The following is a 15,740-nucleotide window of genomic DNA, read 5'->3' as shown; positions in this document are numbered from 1 at the left end:
TATATCTGTGTATATATATATATATCTGTGTATATATATATATCTGTGTATATATACACAGATATATATATATCTGTGTATATATACACAGATATATATATATATCTGTGTGTATATATATATCTGTGTATATATATATATATCTGTGTATATATATATCTGTGTATATATATATATATCTGTGTATATATCTGTGTGTGTATATATATATATCTGTATATATATATATATATCTGTGTATATATATATCTGTGTATATATATATATATCTGTGTATATATCTATATATATCTGTGTATATATATATATATATCTGTGTATATATATATCTGTGTATATATATATATCTGTGTATATCTGTGTGTATATATATATATAGCAGTCTGAACCGTGCACAGTGAGCTGTTTTGAATTACAACAACTGGCTGACATTTCCTTCTCCTTGCAGAACGACCCTCCTATGCCCCGCCCCCTTCCCCGGCCCCCACTACAGTAAGTGCCGACATGTCGTTTCAGGCGGCCGATGCTCTCTTTGCCCCTTTTTTCCACATCTTAGATTGCTGGTTGATTATTTATTTCTCTTGAAGCCTGAGGTCGCTCCGGATTCTGTTGCTCGTGCTGTTTCCTGTCCTCCCACCACCAGGCGTCGCTGTGGTTCAGTCTGTGCATATTGGAGGGCAGCTTGTCGCTCCAGACGTTTACCGTGCACGCTCTCATGCTCAATGCCAGCCCACCGGCCGGTTGCTTTTTTACCTTGCATGATGACATCACGAAAAACATGTTTCCCCTTTCCCCCCCCTCTTCACCTCTTTCTGTTACCCCCCCCCCCCCCCCCCTCTTGTTCGTGAGCCATTTCTCATTCGTGTTTTGTCTCATTTGTCTTCCATCAGCAAATGCCTTCCACCCCCGGGTTTGTGGGCTACAACCCTTACAGCCACCTGGCCTACAACAACCTCCGGCTGGGAGGGGGCTCCGGAGGCTCCAGCAGGGTAATATATTAATGGAGGGGGGGGGGGGGCATTTATCAAGCTTTCAAGCTTATGGAACAGGAGATATAAAAGTTGTCTTCTGCTCTTCTCGAATTGATATATTAATGTCAGCTCAGGTGAGGTAAATATGTTGAGCAGGAATTGGGTTCATTTCTTATTTGGGTTTTCTTTCAAAAGCTAAAAGGTTGATCAACACAACTGAAAATGAAGTTGTAAGAAAGGAACCGCTCTGAGAGGTCGTCTGCCTGCCTGCCTGCCTGCCTGCCTGTCTGCCTGCCTGCCTGCCTGCCTGTCTGCCTGCCTGTCTGCCTGCCTGCCTGCCTGTCTGTCTGTCTGTCTGCATGTGTGAGCTCTGCTGAATGGCACTCGGCTAATCTGATCTCTGATCAGCCTCTCAGAGGCTGGAATGAGCTTCCGGGTCAGGTGAGTGGCTCCGGCTCTGAGGCAGGGCGTTGCACTCGCAGCTGCTGTCCGTGCTGTTCATGTCATCGTTCTCTCTCAACCTTTAGCACCTCATTGTCAGACACTTCCTGTTTCTGGACCTCATTGATTTGAGATCACAGATGGGATTGACCAAGTTGTGGATCTAAGTCTTAAAGCAATGATTTACTTCCTGCTCGTGCAGCTCAGCCATCCGAGGCGTAAGGGGCGGGGCTACTGCTTTTGCAACGCAGACGAGCGTCAACCCTCGGCATCCAAATTTGCCATGCTGTTGAGGACGACCAACACACTCACGCACACACACACACACACTCAACAACACACACACACACCCCGACACTAAACAACACACACACACACACACTCAACAACACACACACACACCCCGACACTAAACAACACACACACTCAACAGCACACACACACACACACTCAACAGCAAACACACACACACACACGACACTCAGCAGCAAACACACACACACACGACACTCAACAGCAAACACACACACACACGACACTCAACAGCAAACACACACACACACGACACTCAGCAGCAAACACACACACACACGACACTCAACAGCAAACACACACACACACGACACTCAACAGCAAACACACACACACACGACACTCAACAGCAAACACACACACACACACGACACTCAACAACACGGACGCGTAGCCCTCGTCGAGACCATTCCGAAAATGTATTTTGTGTAATAATCGCGCACTCAGAAAAAAAGCTACCGTATTTTCACGACCTTATGACGCACCTGCTGATTCGCCGCAGTCTCATTAACAGCTGATTTTTCGGTATTTCAAACGTACAAAGGGCGCGCGGATCAAAAGGCGCCGGCATGATAGGTGTGCAAAATAGAGCAGGAGCAAAACTGAGTTTGGTACTCACATCTTTAATCGTCATTAATCAAACAAGCATACTAGTGTGCGTTTTAAAAAATAGAGCCGGAGCAAAACTGAGTCATTAATCAAACCCATCAAAGTCCTCATCCTCTGTTTCTGTAGTGAACAGCTGCGCTAGATCTCCGTCAAGCATGCCGGCCTCTTTCTTCATTGTCAGAGTCTCTTTCTGTGCCGTGAGGCACCTCAGAAATGATGCCGGCGTTTGCGAAGGCTCGAACAACGATGCTAGCAGACAGTTAGCCCTAGCATCTACACTCCATTCACAAACGGTGGCGCTGCGCTGCCTTCCACTCTGAGTGGAACTGTGTTCTCCTTCTGTCGTCCAGCGCTCCCACGCAGCTCGCAGTTTAACGTTGAACGGTTGGAGTTCTTTGGTTAATCCACCGGGGATGACGATGATAAACTAGCTTGCTAGTTAGCCCGTTAGCGCGTTAGCTTGCTTCACTCCGGTGAATGAATGAATACATTTATTAGATAGAATGTTAGAGTACAAGTACAGTCAAACAGTAGCATGTATTACAGTACAAGTACAGTCAAACAATAGAGTGTATTACAGTACAAGTACAGTCACACAGTAGCATGTATTACAGTACAAGTACAGTCACACAGTAGCATGTATTACAGTACAAGTACAGTCACAGAGTAGCATGTATTACAGTACAAGTACAGTCAAACAGTAGCATGCATTACAGTACAAGTACAGTCACAGAGTAGCATGTATTACAGTACAAGTACAGTCACACAGTAGCATGTATTACAGTACAAGTACAGTCAAACATCCTGTCTCAGAGGAGCATTTCTAAAAAGCCCTTGCGGTCTTGTTTCCGTTGAAAGTCCTTCGTACATAAATCATCGACATTTAACAATACAAATAAAAATAAAACCAATATTCAATAACTCAATTGACATTGACAACGTAACATTAGAAAAATAAAAATAAAATTATTTTACACCGCCGATGCAAAATGACAATGAATGACAATAGATTACATAGATTACATAAATTACTAAAGCAATTAATATGTGCAATGTAGGTGGACAAAAAAAAGGGGGGGGGTTTGATCCGGAGAGAGTCGTGATACTATCTCCGTTTCTGCCCCCCTGAAAGGTGTATATTTAGGGCCGTTTTGAAGGAAGCCAAAGAGGTGCATGTTTTGAGGGCAGGAGTCAAACAGTTCCACCCTTAGGGGGCAGTATTGTAAAAAGATGATTTACCCATGTTAGTCCTACAGGAGGGGGTAATCAGGTTGTTGTTTGAGCTCCCTCTAGTGTTGTGGCTGTGGGTGTCACTAAATCTGTGGAGGTGTTTATTCAGGTATGCAGGGATTGAGGGGACTGAGGGCAGAGCTGCATTGACTATTTTAAATGCCAATCCCATTTTGAGTTGTTTAACCCTGTCTTCTACCCTGAGCCATTTTAGGCTAGCAAAATGTCCAGGAAGAAGGTGGGTCATGGGCCCCAGATTGAGGAGTAGCCCAATCAGTTTGTTTTGGGAGGTTTGGAGCCTGGTTTTCAGGGACACTTTGATGTTTGAATACCAGGAGGTGCTAGCATAGTCAAAGAGGGGCTGAACGAGGGCTCCAGCAAGCGTCCGGAGACAAAAGCAGACATTCTGCCCAAAAATCTTGTTCTCTGATTGACTTTTTTGATCACCTTAGTTGCCATACTATCGCCAGACAGGTATATTGTTTGTGAGAAAATTCTCTCTTATTCTTTTTCTTTGTTCTGCTGTTTAAACGGCAATTTGACCCCCTGAACATGCTCAAACTCACCAAACTTTGAACCAAGCTCAGAACCGGCGAAAAATTAATTATTTTATGTGTTTCAAAATTGGGCATGAAAAAGTGGCGCGCCAGCGCCACCTACAAGAATCAAAATACATTGTGCCTATGGGGGGTCCGACGCCAACTTTGTCAGGCAGCCACGAAATTCGGTACACACAAATGTATTATGGCCACGCCCCCAGACACACAGGAAGGCGGCCATATTGGATTGAAACTTAAAAACTCCTGACGGCAGATGGCCATATAATCCAAATAACGATTTGACTAAACTGTGAGCTACTCATGCAGCTCAAATCTAAACACTTGTGAAGCACTCAGGACAAAAGCGGCGTGCGTCGGCGGGTCAGCTCAACGGCCTGTCGGCCGGCGAGGGCCTACAACGCCGCTTGCGGCTTTAATATTTGGTTTCTTATTGACAGTCTCCCTGTAAAGACAAACACGTTGACCTGATGCTGTCCACGGAACCGTTGTGTCTTTGTTCCTTGTCCATCTTCTCATTCACACTTTCGTCCGTCCCCAGAACTCCTCGGGCGTCACCGTCCCAAAGCCTCCCAAACCTCCAGACAAGCCACTGATGCCTTACATGCGGTACAGCCGGAAGGTAAGCAGGAAGGTAAGACACCCATCCACGGTGTCTGCTTTTACTGCTTGTCCTCCCATCCCCTAAAGCGTTGCAGGGGTTCGAGGGTCACGGTGGAGGAGACTCCGCCCTGCTGCTGCTACTCCTGCCTCCATTTTGTCGCTGCTTTCGTTGTTACACACAGAATCTCTGATTCTACATTTCATTTCATGTTTCTCTACGAATGTAATATTATATATTTACTATATATAATGTATTATATATCTACTATGTATAATGTGAGCCTTCGAGCTGAGCTTCTATTGATGGTATTTTAGTTCTCCTCTAAAAAGTCTGTTTCTATTGTAATGGCTTCAGACGAGTCTCGATCATAATAATCCAGACGTGGGAGCCTTTGAACGATGATTCGTGTCCTTTCATTGCGCTTTGTGTGTTTTTGGTGCTTTGAATACCAGAATTTAAATAGTCTGTGTCCAGGTGGATATTATTATTATTATTATTATTATTATTATCTGGCGGTGCTGCTCTGAGACCTGATCTGTTGCCACGTTTCCTTTCTTCCATCTACTGCAGTGACCGTACATTATTTTGGCGTGTGTGTGTGTGTGTGTGTGTGTGGGTAATGCACCCGTTTGTGTGTCCATGCAAGGTATGGGACCAAGTGAAGGCGTCGAACCCAGACCTCAAGCTGTGGGAGATTGGAAAGATCATCGGTGGGATGTGGCGGGACCTGACGGACGAGGAGAAGCAGGACTACCTGAACGAGTACGAAGCTGAAAAGGTGTTTGTGGAGAGCTTAGCATGAACGTAACCGCGGCGCGAAACGTTTGGGTGTTAATCCCGCTGATTATCTTGGGTGAAATGATTCTTACATTGGCCCCGCCCCCAGATTGAGTATAACGACTCGCTGAAGGCTTACCACAACTCGCCGGCCTACCTGGCCTACGTTAACGCGAAGAACCGGGCGGAGGCGGCGATGGAGGAGGAGAGCCGGCAGAGGCAGAGCCGGATGGACAAAGGAGAGCCGTACATGAGCATCCAGCCTGCTGAAGATCCCGATGGTGCGCTCTGATTGGTGCGTTGGGTACGTGTCGGTGAACAGCTGACCGAGGACACCTTGTTCCCCTCAGACTACGATGACGGCTTCTCAGTGAAGCACACGGCAGCTGCTCGCTTCCAGAGGAACCATCGGCTCATCAGCGACATCCTCAGTGAGATCGTGGTGCCCGACGTCCGGTCCGTGGTCACGACCGCCCGGATGCAGGTCCTCAAGAGGCAGGTCCAGTCTCTGATGGTGCACCAGGTACGAGGTTATCGTGGGACGCCGTCCTGCTCGCTGCAAGCGTCGCTAATGACCTCGGCGTGTTTCAGAGGAAGCTGGAGGCAGAACTTCTGCAGATTGAGGATCGCCATCAAGATAAGAAACGGCGTTTCCTCGAGACAACGGACTCGTTCAACACGGAGCTCAAGCGGGTACGGCGTTCTTTATTACCGTGTTTTCAGGACCGTAGGGCGCATTAAGCGAAACGAAACAGTCAAATAAGTCAAACTTTATTCAACTTATTCTCGAGATGAAACTCGCCCGGCATCGCCTCCCTCTCTCGGTGAATGTTTAACGCAGTTTAACGTTGAACGGTTCGAGTTCTTTGGTTAATCCACCCGGGATGATGATGATAAGCTAGTTAGCTAGTTAGCTAGTTAGCAGGCTTCACTCGGGTTTAGACGGTATCGGTGAGATACGTAAAGGATGTTAGGTGTGTGGAAATACGGTAACCTTTGAAAGAGCTAAAGGCGAGGATGAACCGTTACAGGTATCTGTTAGTGCGGGCTGAGAACCAGGTTTGAGTAAGACGGGGACACGGCGGATAAAAGCACCACATTTTATTTATGTGCTCTACATCACCATAGCTTTCAGTTTTTGGTGGGAGCCGCCTCATCAAGATGGCGGACGGCGGCCATATTGGATTTCCGCCATGTAAAATCTATAAATGCCAATATCTCGGCTTCCAAGCCACTTAGAAGGTCAATCTTGGTGTCAAAGTATACATTTACTGAGTCAGGGAATGCATTAAAGCTATTGAGAATACCACTAGATGATTATTTCTGCAGATATCAAATAAATAATGTTCATTCTGGCAATGTATGCATCGTTTTCAACTGGATTCCTAAGCAGCTGGACATAAATGGATGACATGCATGGATTGAACTTGATTTGCTTCACTTTTTAACATAAAGTATTATTACACGGATAATCTAATTATCTGTTAGATCGTGCTCGTTTTCAGACCCAAACGCACGACACAGTGATCAGGGACCGCACACACTCCATTCACGAGCCCATCAAAACGAACTCACTGCCTCTCTTCAGATGCCCAACGCCCAAGATCAAGACCAGGCAGGCAGGGCAGATATCAATATTGAAGGATGATGAGGCACTCTTCTCCCAATTATATACAGCCATGCAACACAGAGAGGGGGACATGAGCACCTCCTTTAAGCACGAAAACCATCCAAACCCTCCCTCTCTGTCTGACAGAGGGAAACTACGGCTGGGAAAGAAGTCAGATCTGCTAATTGTTCTGACACAGAAGACACAACAGGAACCTCCAGGTACTTTGGATGTCAAAGTACTCGACGGTGCCGCTGTTGTGCACTTCCTGTCCACTACCAACATTACCACATTCGACGAATATGCCAGTTGTGTCTTTGTTCCCCACATCATGAAGCACTTGGAGACCTCCAAAAGAAGAAGAAGGTCAGCCAGGCCTTCAACTACCGTATTTTCACGACCTTATGACGCACCTGCTGATTCAGCGCAGTCTCATTAACAGCTGATTTTTCGGTATTTTAAACGTACAAAGGGCGCGCGGATCAAAAGGCGCCGGCATGATAGGTGTGCAAAATAAAGCAGGAGCAAAACTGAGTTTGGTACTCACATCTTTAATCGTCATCAATCAAACAAGCATACTAGTACGCGTTTTAAAAAATAGAGCCGGAGCAAAACTGAGTCATTAATCAAACCCATCAAAGTCCTCATCCTCTGTTTCTGTAGTGAACAGCTGCGCTAGATCTCCGTCAAGCATGCCGGCCTCTTTCTTCACTGTCAGAGTCTCTTTCTGTGCCGTGAGGCACCTTGGAAATGATGCCGGCGTTTGCGAAGGCTCGAACAACGATGCTAGCAGACAGTTAGCCCTAGCATCTACACTCCATTCACAAACTCTGGCGCTGCGCTGCCTTCCACTCTGAGTGGAACTGTGTTCTCCTTCTGTCGTCCAGCGCTCCCACGCAGCTCGCAGTTTAACGTTGAGCGGTTGGAGTTCTTTGGTTAATCCACCGGGGATGATGATGACTAGCTTGCTAGTTAGCGCGTTAGCTAGCTTCACTCCGGTTTAGACCGTATCGGTGAGATCGCCGCGCACGGAGTCGCCGATCGCAGGAGCCGAGTTGCTGCAGGTCTTCTTCTTGCTTCCTCCTCTTCCTCCATTGATTCATTAATGCTGGATTCTCTCTCTGCTGCTCTATTCCCGTGTTCTGCTGCGGGACCGACAGCCACGGTAGCCACTTCCGTCAACACGCCATAATAGTTTACTATGGTGAAGCGCGTCGGAGCGTATCACTCCGCTCTGACTGAGTCCGCCTTACAACAACAAATAGGCCGCGCGGACCAATGGACGCGCGGCACATTTTGAGAAAAATCTAAGACTTTTAGGCGCGTCCTATGGGTGTGAAAATACGGTACATGGCAGCGAATCCGCACACTCCCGTGACCATAGATGACCAACACTTTCGACTTCTGGAGCGCTACACAGTCGTCCTTTACGACATAACAAGTGATTGGGAATCCGTCAATGAAGCAAGGAGAGAGTTGTTCTGCCAGAAGAACAGAATGATGGAACACATTCCAGCAACTTGAAGCGAGTTGCATACAAGTCTGGGATCTGGGCAACATCTGAACTGGCCCAGCAGCCACACCCAATCCTTTTATAATTAAATCCCCTCCAGGTTTTGAACTGTTCCACTGCCTCCTGTGTCGTGCATTTGGGTCTGAAAACGAGCACGGTCTAACAGATAATTAGATTATACATGTAATAATACTTGTGTTAAAAAGTGAAGCAAATCAAGTTCAATCCATGCATGTCATCCATTTATGTCCAGCTGCTTAGGAATCCAGTTGAAAACGATGCATACATTGCCAGAATGAACATTATTTATTTGATATCTGCAGAAATAATCATCTAGTGGTATTCTCAATAGCTTTAATGCATTCCCTGACTCAGTAAATGTATACTTTGACACCAAGATTGACCTTCTAAGTGGCTTGGAAGCCGAGATATTGGCATTTATAGATTTTACATGGCTGAAATCCAATATGGCCGCCATCCGCCATCTTGATGAGGCGGCTCCCACCAAAAACTGAAAGCTATGGTGATGTAGAGCACATAAAGAAAATGTGGTGCTTTTATCCGCCGTGTCCCCATAGTTTTGCTAAGCCGCCGGACTACACGGGGAACGGGGGGTCTGTCTTTATGTCGGCCATGTTGTCTCCAGCTGTGCAGCCAAAAGGTGGAGGTGGACATGGAGAAGCTAGCAGCAGAGATGGCTGCTGCTGAAGAGGCGGCCAGGCGCCGGGCGGAGGAGAGGGAGCGTGAGGCGGCCGAACAGGCAGAGAAGGCTGCTCAGCAGCAGCAGGAGGCAGCTAGCAACAAAGCTAGCAACAAAGCTAGCAGCAAAGCTAGCAGCAAAGCTCCAGAGCAGAACAGCACTCGCGCTAACCCAAGCTCAGGGACCAAGGAGGACGACAAAGACACACCGATGGAGACAGGTACAGAGTGGGTGTGGCTCCTCTGCTGTTATTACAGTACCTTGTTTATGTACATGTTATACCTGCTTATGTACATGTTATACCTCACCAGGGGCTGCTACATGATAGCATATCTTTCTAGTGCTAGCATCGTCTGATCTGGTGTCTCGTTCGCAGTAGCACTGTAGTTTAGGTCAGGGGTCCCCAACCACCGGGCCGCGGCCCGGTACCGGTCCGTGAGGCATTTGTTACCGGGGCGCACAGAAAGAATAACTGACGCATACAATTTCTGTTGTATCGATTTATTAGCGTTAAAAGGTGTTTTATTTTGAAAAACGACCGGATTTTAACCAACGTAACAATCGCCTGTGAATCTTCATGATACGTTACTAAAAACAGACGTGAACTAGCGAAGATTAATAAAAAACAAACGGAGGAAGAAAAGAAAACTTGTTTTAACACAAACCAGGAGTCAGACTTAAAACTCGGGTTCATCAACAGCTGATCAGCTTCGTTAACGAGCAATGAAGGGGTTAAAACGGCTTCGGCACAGAGACAAGAACCCTTAAGTAAAAAACAAGAACGTGGAATTTATGAAAGAAAAAACGTGAACATGAAGGACTGAAGCAGTTATTGAGAGCACAACTTATGGTGAGTAGATATTGGAGTAATACTTGTTTGATAGTTATTGTAAGTGCATAATATAAAGTTTATTGGTAAGATTATAGTCCTCTTTTAAGTTAATTGCCCCCCCAGTCTGTGGCAGGAAAAGGGTTGGGACCGCCGGTTTAGAGTACATCTGTAGAAACGGGTCCGTGACGGCGCAGATTGATGACATCATCGTAGTAGCGACATGAAGCTCAACTCTGCCCTTCGTTGCTCCCCAGATGAGGCGGCGCCTCCCTCAGACTCCCAGCCGGCCCCACCTGGTCCACCTGGTCCACCTGAGCCGTCCTCTGATAAAGCCGGGCCCCCTCCTGAGCCTGCCGTGGAGAGCAGCGCCCCCTGTGATGACGGCAGGCCTGCCCCTTCCTCGGATGGTGCTGTGGTTGCCCCTGATGCCCCAACAGCTGAAGAAACCACCCCTGGGGTGGCTACAGTACCCCCACCTCCCACCTCAGAGGAAGCAGCCCCTCCCCCACCACTACGACCCCCCAGCCAGAGCAGCAAACCGTAGTCGCTGCTGTCCGGACGTGGGACGGTCTGGTCCGGGGGGGGGAGTTACCGTCGATTTCACTAAAGTCTACGTCCGATCAGATGCTGAGTGTATTCATTCTCAGCAGGCCTCCTTCAAACGGGACCAGGTTCCCTCGGACCCCCCCGGACCGGTACTCTGTCACAGCAGCAGAACCCCCCCCCCAAACACCTGGGGTTCATAGTGGGAGGTTTCAGCTCGACTCCTTGACTCTTACCTGAACTTCACCGGTTTTAGTAATACGCCTGTTTTTTACATTTTCCTATTTTTACTGTCTGAACTTACCGACTCCATTAAAGATTAAGTTTGACCCCCCCCCATTTTGCTTTCTTGCGGGGATCCAACGATCACTAACGGGACGAGGCGCAGTAGACGTTTGATATCTGCGTACAGTATGGTAATAATACTTCAGCTATGATCTGTTAAATATCTCTCGTTCCTCAACGATGTTCTTCTGTCAGCAACTGATTTTGGTGAATTCTGCCTCAACGGGCAACGACTCCAGAGCAGGGCGCGGCCGGAACTACTTCGTCTGCAGAATGCTCTGTACCGGCCGTACGCAGCGCTAAGGTCACGGGTTCGAATGTGACCGGAGAGCGTTGTGCACGTGATCGAGCGGCCCCGTGATGAACCGTCGCTCGGAGGTCACGCGACGTCCTGAAGCGGCTTCGGGCCAGAACGCCGATCGGTGGGCGTCCCACGCAGTGATGGAATCCTGGGATGCCATTTCAACACAGGCAACGTGCATAAAGTACGAGGCTCGTTTAACAGCTTTTATTGAACACAAGGAGGCGCTCAAGCGATGCTGCCGGCGTTGGAGGCGATCCTGGGCCACAGATCGGCACACTCTTTGGCCACTGGGCCCGTGATGGCCGACCCTGCAGAGGAGAGCACACGTTAGCTTAGCACCAAGGAGACATGAGGAACACACACCGGCACCGTCCCAGATCGGTTCCAAATCAATCAGGATATACTTTCCTGCAACGGACCGGTCTCACGCCAGCCGGCCCTTCCGGGTCGATAAAAAGATAGGACTGTCAATACGATCAGTAAACCTCTCATTACGGCCCTGTGATCACCACACACGCATCCGTTCTGCAGGTCACAGGAGTTGCTGGGAGGGGCGGAGCCACGCAGACAGCCACTCACGCATAACTACGTGTAATTTGTTTTTAGAGAACCCGGCGAAAAGCCCCAGTCACAGGGAGAACACACGAACGGCACATAGAACGCCGCTAACCACCACGCCAGACGTAGCAGTAATGCAGCACATGATCAAAGAGATTTACAGCCGATTGTTGCGTTGGGAGAAAATCCAGCCTTTTCTCGAAACACCGTTCAGACGCTAATAATCACCACGGAAACGATACAGATGATTCTGTGTGGCCCGGTAAACGCCTCACGGACCGGTACCGGCACCTCGGCTCAGGTTGTCTCATCACTGATTGAGCTCAGTCAGCCACGGGGTGGCGCTGCCGTCTCACCCACAGTGATGACATCATTATTCCCTTCTACGACAACTCACCCAGCCACCGAGAGGCGGAGCAAGTGCTTTTGGAAGGGGGACATTAAACTACCGAGTTTCTGACAAACGTCTCGTTCTCGTTCCAGACAGCTTCCACTACTGAAGACAAGATGGGAGACGAGCCTCGAACACGCCCGATTTCCACATCTACAACACGATCCTTCAGTAAGAATGATCAGACGAACCGTTGAGCAGAAAGGCACAACTCGCTCACGATACTCTGAAGGAACCGTACCGCGTCGATACCTTTGGGCTCTGACTCATTCTACTACCGTGTGGCAGGAGGCTCAGGAACACTTCTAAATATATTGACCTTTTCGTTCCATAGAACGCTGAACATCGGAGCCAATCGGTCCGTCCCAGTGAACGGCGGGTGCTGCTGCACCCAAACCCACCTTTCATCTCTCCTTTGTTGTTCACTATGACGCCTGCATTGTCTTCAAAGTAGAGGAACACGCCATCTTTTCGTCGATAGGACTTCCGCTGCCGTATCACCACCGCAGGATGGACTGTGGACAGACAGGGGGGTTAGTTCAAGACACCCGGACTCCTGTATGCAGCCAGAGGGAAAGGAGGAACCAGCAGGATGCAGCCAGAGGGAAAGGAGGAACCAGCAGGATCCAGAGGGAACGGAGGAACCAGCAGGATCCAGAGGGAAAGGAGGAAGTAGCAGGATACAGCCAGAGGGAAAGGAGGAAGCAGCAGGATACAGCCAGAGGGAAAGGAGGAACCAGCAGGATGCAGCCAGAGGGAAAGGAGGAACCAGCAGGATCCAGAGGGAAAGGAGGAAGCAGCAGGATACAGCCAGAGGGAAAGGAGGAAGCAGCAGGATGCAGCCAGAGGGAACGGAGGAACCAGCAGGATGCAGCCAGAGGGAACGGAGGAACCAGCAGGATCCAGAGGGAAAGGAGGAAGCAGCCAGAGGGAAAGGAGGAAGCAGCCAGAGGAAAACTTGCTTACCAAGAAATGAAAACGATGATTCGTACTTTCACCACGTTTACATTTGTAACAGCTCCATCTTTTTCTAACAGTATCCCACAATGCAACGCCATCGGGCATCTCGCAAGGCTTTGGCGTTCACAATTTAGCGCTAATAACGCGTGAACGACTCGCCCTGCACGTCACCGGCACGCCAACCAGTGGAACCAGTGCAGGCTCGGGCTGTCTCATCACTGATTGAGCTCAGTCAGCCACAGGGTGGCGCTGCCGTCTCACCCACAGTGATGACATCATTATTCCCTTCTACGACAACTCACCCAGCCACCGAGAGGCGGAGCGAGTGCTTTTGGAAGGGGCTCAGTACCAGGAGACGCTCACCCTTCTTCCGGAGCTCCGGCTTGCCCTTCTTCACCGTCGCCATCACCATGTCACCCACCCCCGCAGCGGGCAGCCGGTTCAGGCGGCCCTTGATGCCCTTCACCGAGATGATGTACAGGTTCTTGGCACCTGAAAGACAAGATGGTCGCCATCATGGACATGTGATCTCAGCTTCTCTTGCAGTAACGGCGTGTCTGAATTATTCCTTTCATCACAGACTCACAGGATGTTATTACATCTAAACGACTAAACATTTCAGTTCAAGTCTCCATAAACCGTTACAGGCAGTGACGACACCATGTTCCGTCGTAACCGTAGCAACAGCCCGCGGGCTGCGCTGCGTTGAAGTTTATTAGGGGTGTAGAGAAGCAGCTGCACTTCAATGTTAATCATGTTCTTTAGATGTTCAAACATAAAACAGACGTAAATACTGTCGCGTACTGAATCACGTTTTTGCTCACGGTGTACACGCTTACACTTTGTCTTTTACAACATATCGCAGTACTCATCGTCTAGTTTAGCATCGGCACCGAGACTCACGAATCGAACCGTTAAACTCGGGGATGGAGCTCATGTTAGCGCTGCCCTTTGACCTCTGATGCACACCTGAGGTGTACCTGTGTTGTCGGCGCAGTTGATCACCGCTCCCACCGGGAGGCCCAGCGAGATGCGGAACTTCGCTCCAGACGATCCGCCGCGTCCTGAAACACATTAAGAGTTCATTTCCCCCGAACTTCAAAGAGTCTGTGGAACAGAGTTCACTGAAGCAGCGCGCGTGTGTGTGTGTGCGTGTGTGTGTACGTGCGTGTGTGCGTGCGCGTGCTAAACAGAAGTACCGTCTCCCGCTGGGCGACTCTCTGCCGCCAAGACAAACTCCAGATCAGAGCCAAACGCGTTGCCCCAGTAACGGACTTTACCCATAAACCCGAGCGTCTCACCGGTACGTACAAATACAGAATACTACATTCTCATTTAAAGGCGCCTTTGTCACCGTACAAATACACACCAAAATAACACACAGCAGTCCCTCGATATAACGCGGTTCATTATCCAGACGATGGCATTTATTGATCATCATTGATAAAGGATCCACACCATAAAGGCAGATCACACATCAGCCCACTTTGCTAAACGCTAATTACGTTCAAACAACTCGCGTTAGGGCATCCAGATCAAAGGACACCGCTCAAATGATCGTTACCAGGCTATTGATTAACCGCTAATACTTTTAGATCGTGTTTGGGCTCGTTCACGGTGCGGCTACACGCACCGTGAACGAGCCTCCAAAAGCACCGTAGCTGGCTGTGCTAACGGCTAACCGCGCTAGCTTACGGTGCCATCAGGTTTGAGACCCTGAACCATCTCATACTGACGTCACAGAAGGGGTCACGGATCGATGTCTACGTCATAACCATCACTGATCACAGAGATCGTTAGTAACATCCGGGTAACCGGTAACGGTACGGTCACGCGGGCCCAGGAAACACGCCCCGCTGGCCTCAGCCGGCTCTGCTAACCTGCTTCGCGGGAAGCCCTAGCTAAAGGCCCGGTCCTCCGCCCCGAAGCACCGTGTAATTCACCGCCGCGGGAGCCCCGCGATGAGACCGCCGTGAGACGGTGGAGAAAGCCGAGGCAGAAACTAGGCCCGTCCGCCGCGCGGCTACGCGGCTACGCGGCGCTAGCGAGCAGCGAGCAGCGAGCAGCGAGCAGCGACGCGACCTTCACTCGCTAACTGCGGACGCGACCCTGAAACTAACGGCGCACATCCGCCGCCCGCGCGGACACGCATCGCGCAAAAGACATCAAAGCATCCGGGGGGGCCGAGAAGAACCGATGGACGCGGATCCACCGAGGCCGGCGCCATACCTCTCTTGGACATCGCTGCATTCGGGAAAGAGGAAGTAGCGAAAGGAATTGTGGGATATAAAGCAACAGATCTTCATCCGGGTCACAGGCGAACGCAGATCCTCATCCGGGTCACAGTCTGGACTCGAGAAACTGCCGCCGGAAACGTTCGACGCCTTTCGGAAGATGAACGAATGAACATTTATGGACTTGAACTAATTCGTTCATCCTTTGCTGAAAGAACATTAAATTGACACAAGACACAAAGATACTCCATAAAAACCAACTCTACAGTTTTAAAAACGTATTTAGATCCATTAGAAAAATAAATGTATA

General features: G+C 49.1%; 2 protein-coding genes across 5 annotated transcripts in view; one reads left to right on the top strand and one right to left on the bottom strand.

Annotated features, from left to right (window-relative positions):
- LOC137905754 (SWI/SNF-related matrix-associated actin-dependent regulator of chromatin subfamily E member 1-like) overlaps nucleotides 1–11,026 on the top strand; it is a 16,961-nt gene extending 5,935 nt beyond the window's left edge. The window contains exons 2-10 of one of the 3 annotated variants that reach the window (XM_068750012.1): nucleotides 449–492; nucleotides 891–989; nucleotides 4,662–4,742; nucleotides 5,371–5,502; nucleotides 5,611–5,782; nucleotides 5,852–6,024; nucleotides 6,093–6,194; nucleotides 9,270–9,543; nucleotides 10,410–11,026. In XM_068750012.1, coding sequence (XP_068606113.1) covers nucleotides 449–492; nucleotides 891–989; nucleotides 4,662–4,742; nucleotides 5,371–5,502; nucleotides 5,611–5,782; nucleotides 5,852–6,024; nucleotides 6,093–6,194; nucleotides 9,270–9,543; nucleotides 10,410–10,699 — 1,367 coding nt within the window. In that variant the 3' untranslated portion in view covers nucleotides 10,700–11,026. Of the gene's footprint in view, nucleotides 1–448; nucleotides 493–890; nucleotides 990–1,166; nucleotides 1,226–4,591; nucleotides 4,755–5,370; nucleotides 5,503–5,610; nucleotides 5,783–5,851; nucleotides 6,025–6,092; nucleotides 6,195–9,269; nucleotides 9,544–10,409 lie in introns of those variants that run through there. The other 2 variants (XM_068750008.1, XM_068750009.1) reach the window with 2 other exon arrangements.
- Nucleotides 11,027–11,476: 450 nt separating this feature from the next.
- Nucleotides 11,477–15,517, bottom strand: rpl23 (ribosomal protein L23). Of its 2 annotated transcripts, none has more exons than XM_068749864.1 (5): nucleotides 15,426–15,517; nucleotides 14,166–14,260; nucleotides 13,560–13,688; nucleotides 12,638–12,751; nucleotides 11,477–11,595 (listed from the first exon to the last, which is right to left on the bottom strand). In XM_068749864.1, the coding sequence occupies exons 1-5, from the start codon at nucleotides 15,500–15,502 to the stop codon at nucleotides 11,513–11,515; spliced, it is 498 nt and encodes a 165-aa protein (XP_068605965.1). In that variant the 5' UTR covers nucleotides 15,503–15,517; the 3' UTR covers nucleotides 11,477–11,512. The 2 variants fall into 2 exon arrangements, with proteins under 2 accessions (XP_068605965.1, XP_068605966.1); XM_068749865.1 differs by having other exon boundaries at nucleotides 14,177–14,260; nucleotides 15,426–15,498.
- Nucleotides 15,518–15,740: the final 223 nt, after the last annotated feature.

This window comes from Brachionichthys hirsutus, chromosome 16 (assembly GCF_040956055.1).
Source record: "Brachionichthys hirsutus isolate HB-005 chromosome 16, CSIRO-AGI_Bhir_v1, whole genome shotgun sequence".
Taxonomy (NCBI): Eukaryota; Metazoa; Chordata; class Actinopteri; order Lophiiformes; family Brachionichthyidae; genus Brachionichthys; species Brachionichthys hirsutus.
Note: the sequence above shows the minus strand (reverse complement) of the source record. Positions and strands in the feature narration are given on the sequence as shown.

Excerpts from the sequence above, each read along its gene's own strand:
- rpl23 (XM_068749864.1), bottom strand. The coding sequence starts at position 15,502 with ATGAAGATCTGTTGCTTTATATCCCACAATTCCTTTCGCTACTTCCTC. Across the intron at positions 13,689-14,165 it reads ACAACACAGGTACACCTCAG|GTGCCAAGAACCTGTACATC; the intron begins GTGTGCATCAGA and ends CTTGTCTTTCAG. Across the intron at positions 11,596-12,637 it reads CAACAAAGGAGAGATGAAAG|GGTCGGCCATCACGGGCCCA; the intron begins GTGGGTTTGGGT and ends TCTCCTCTGCAG.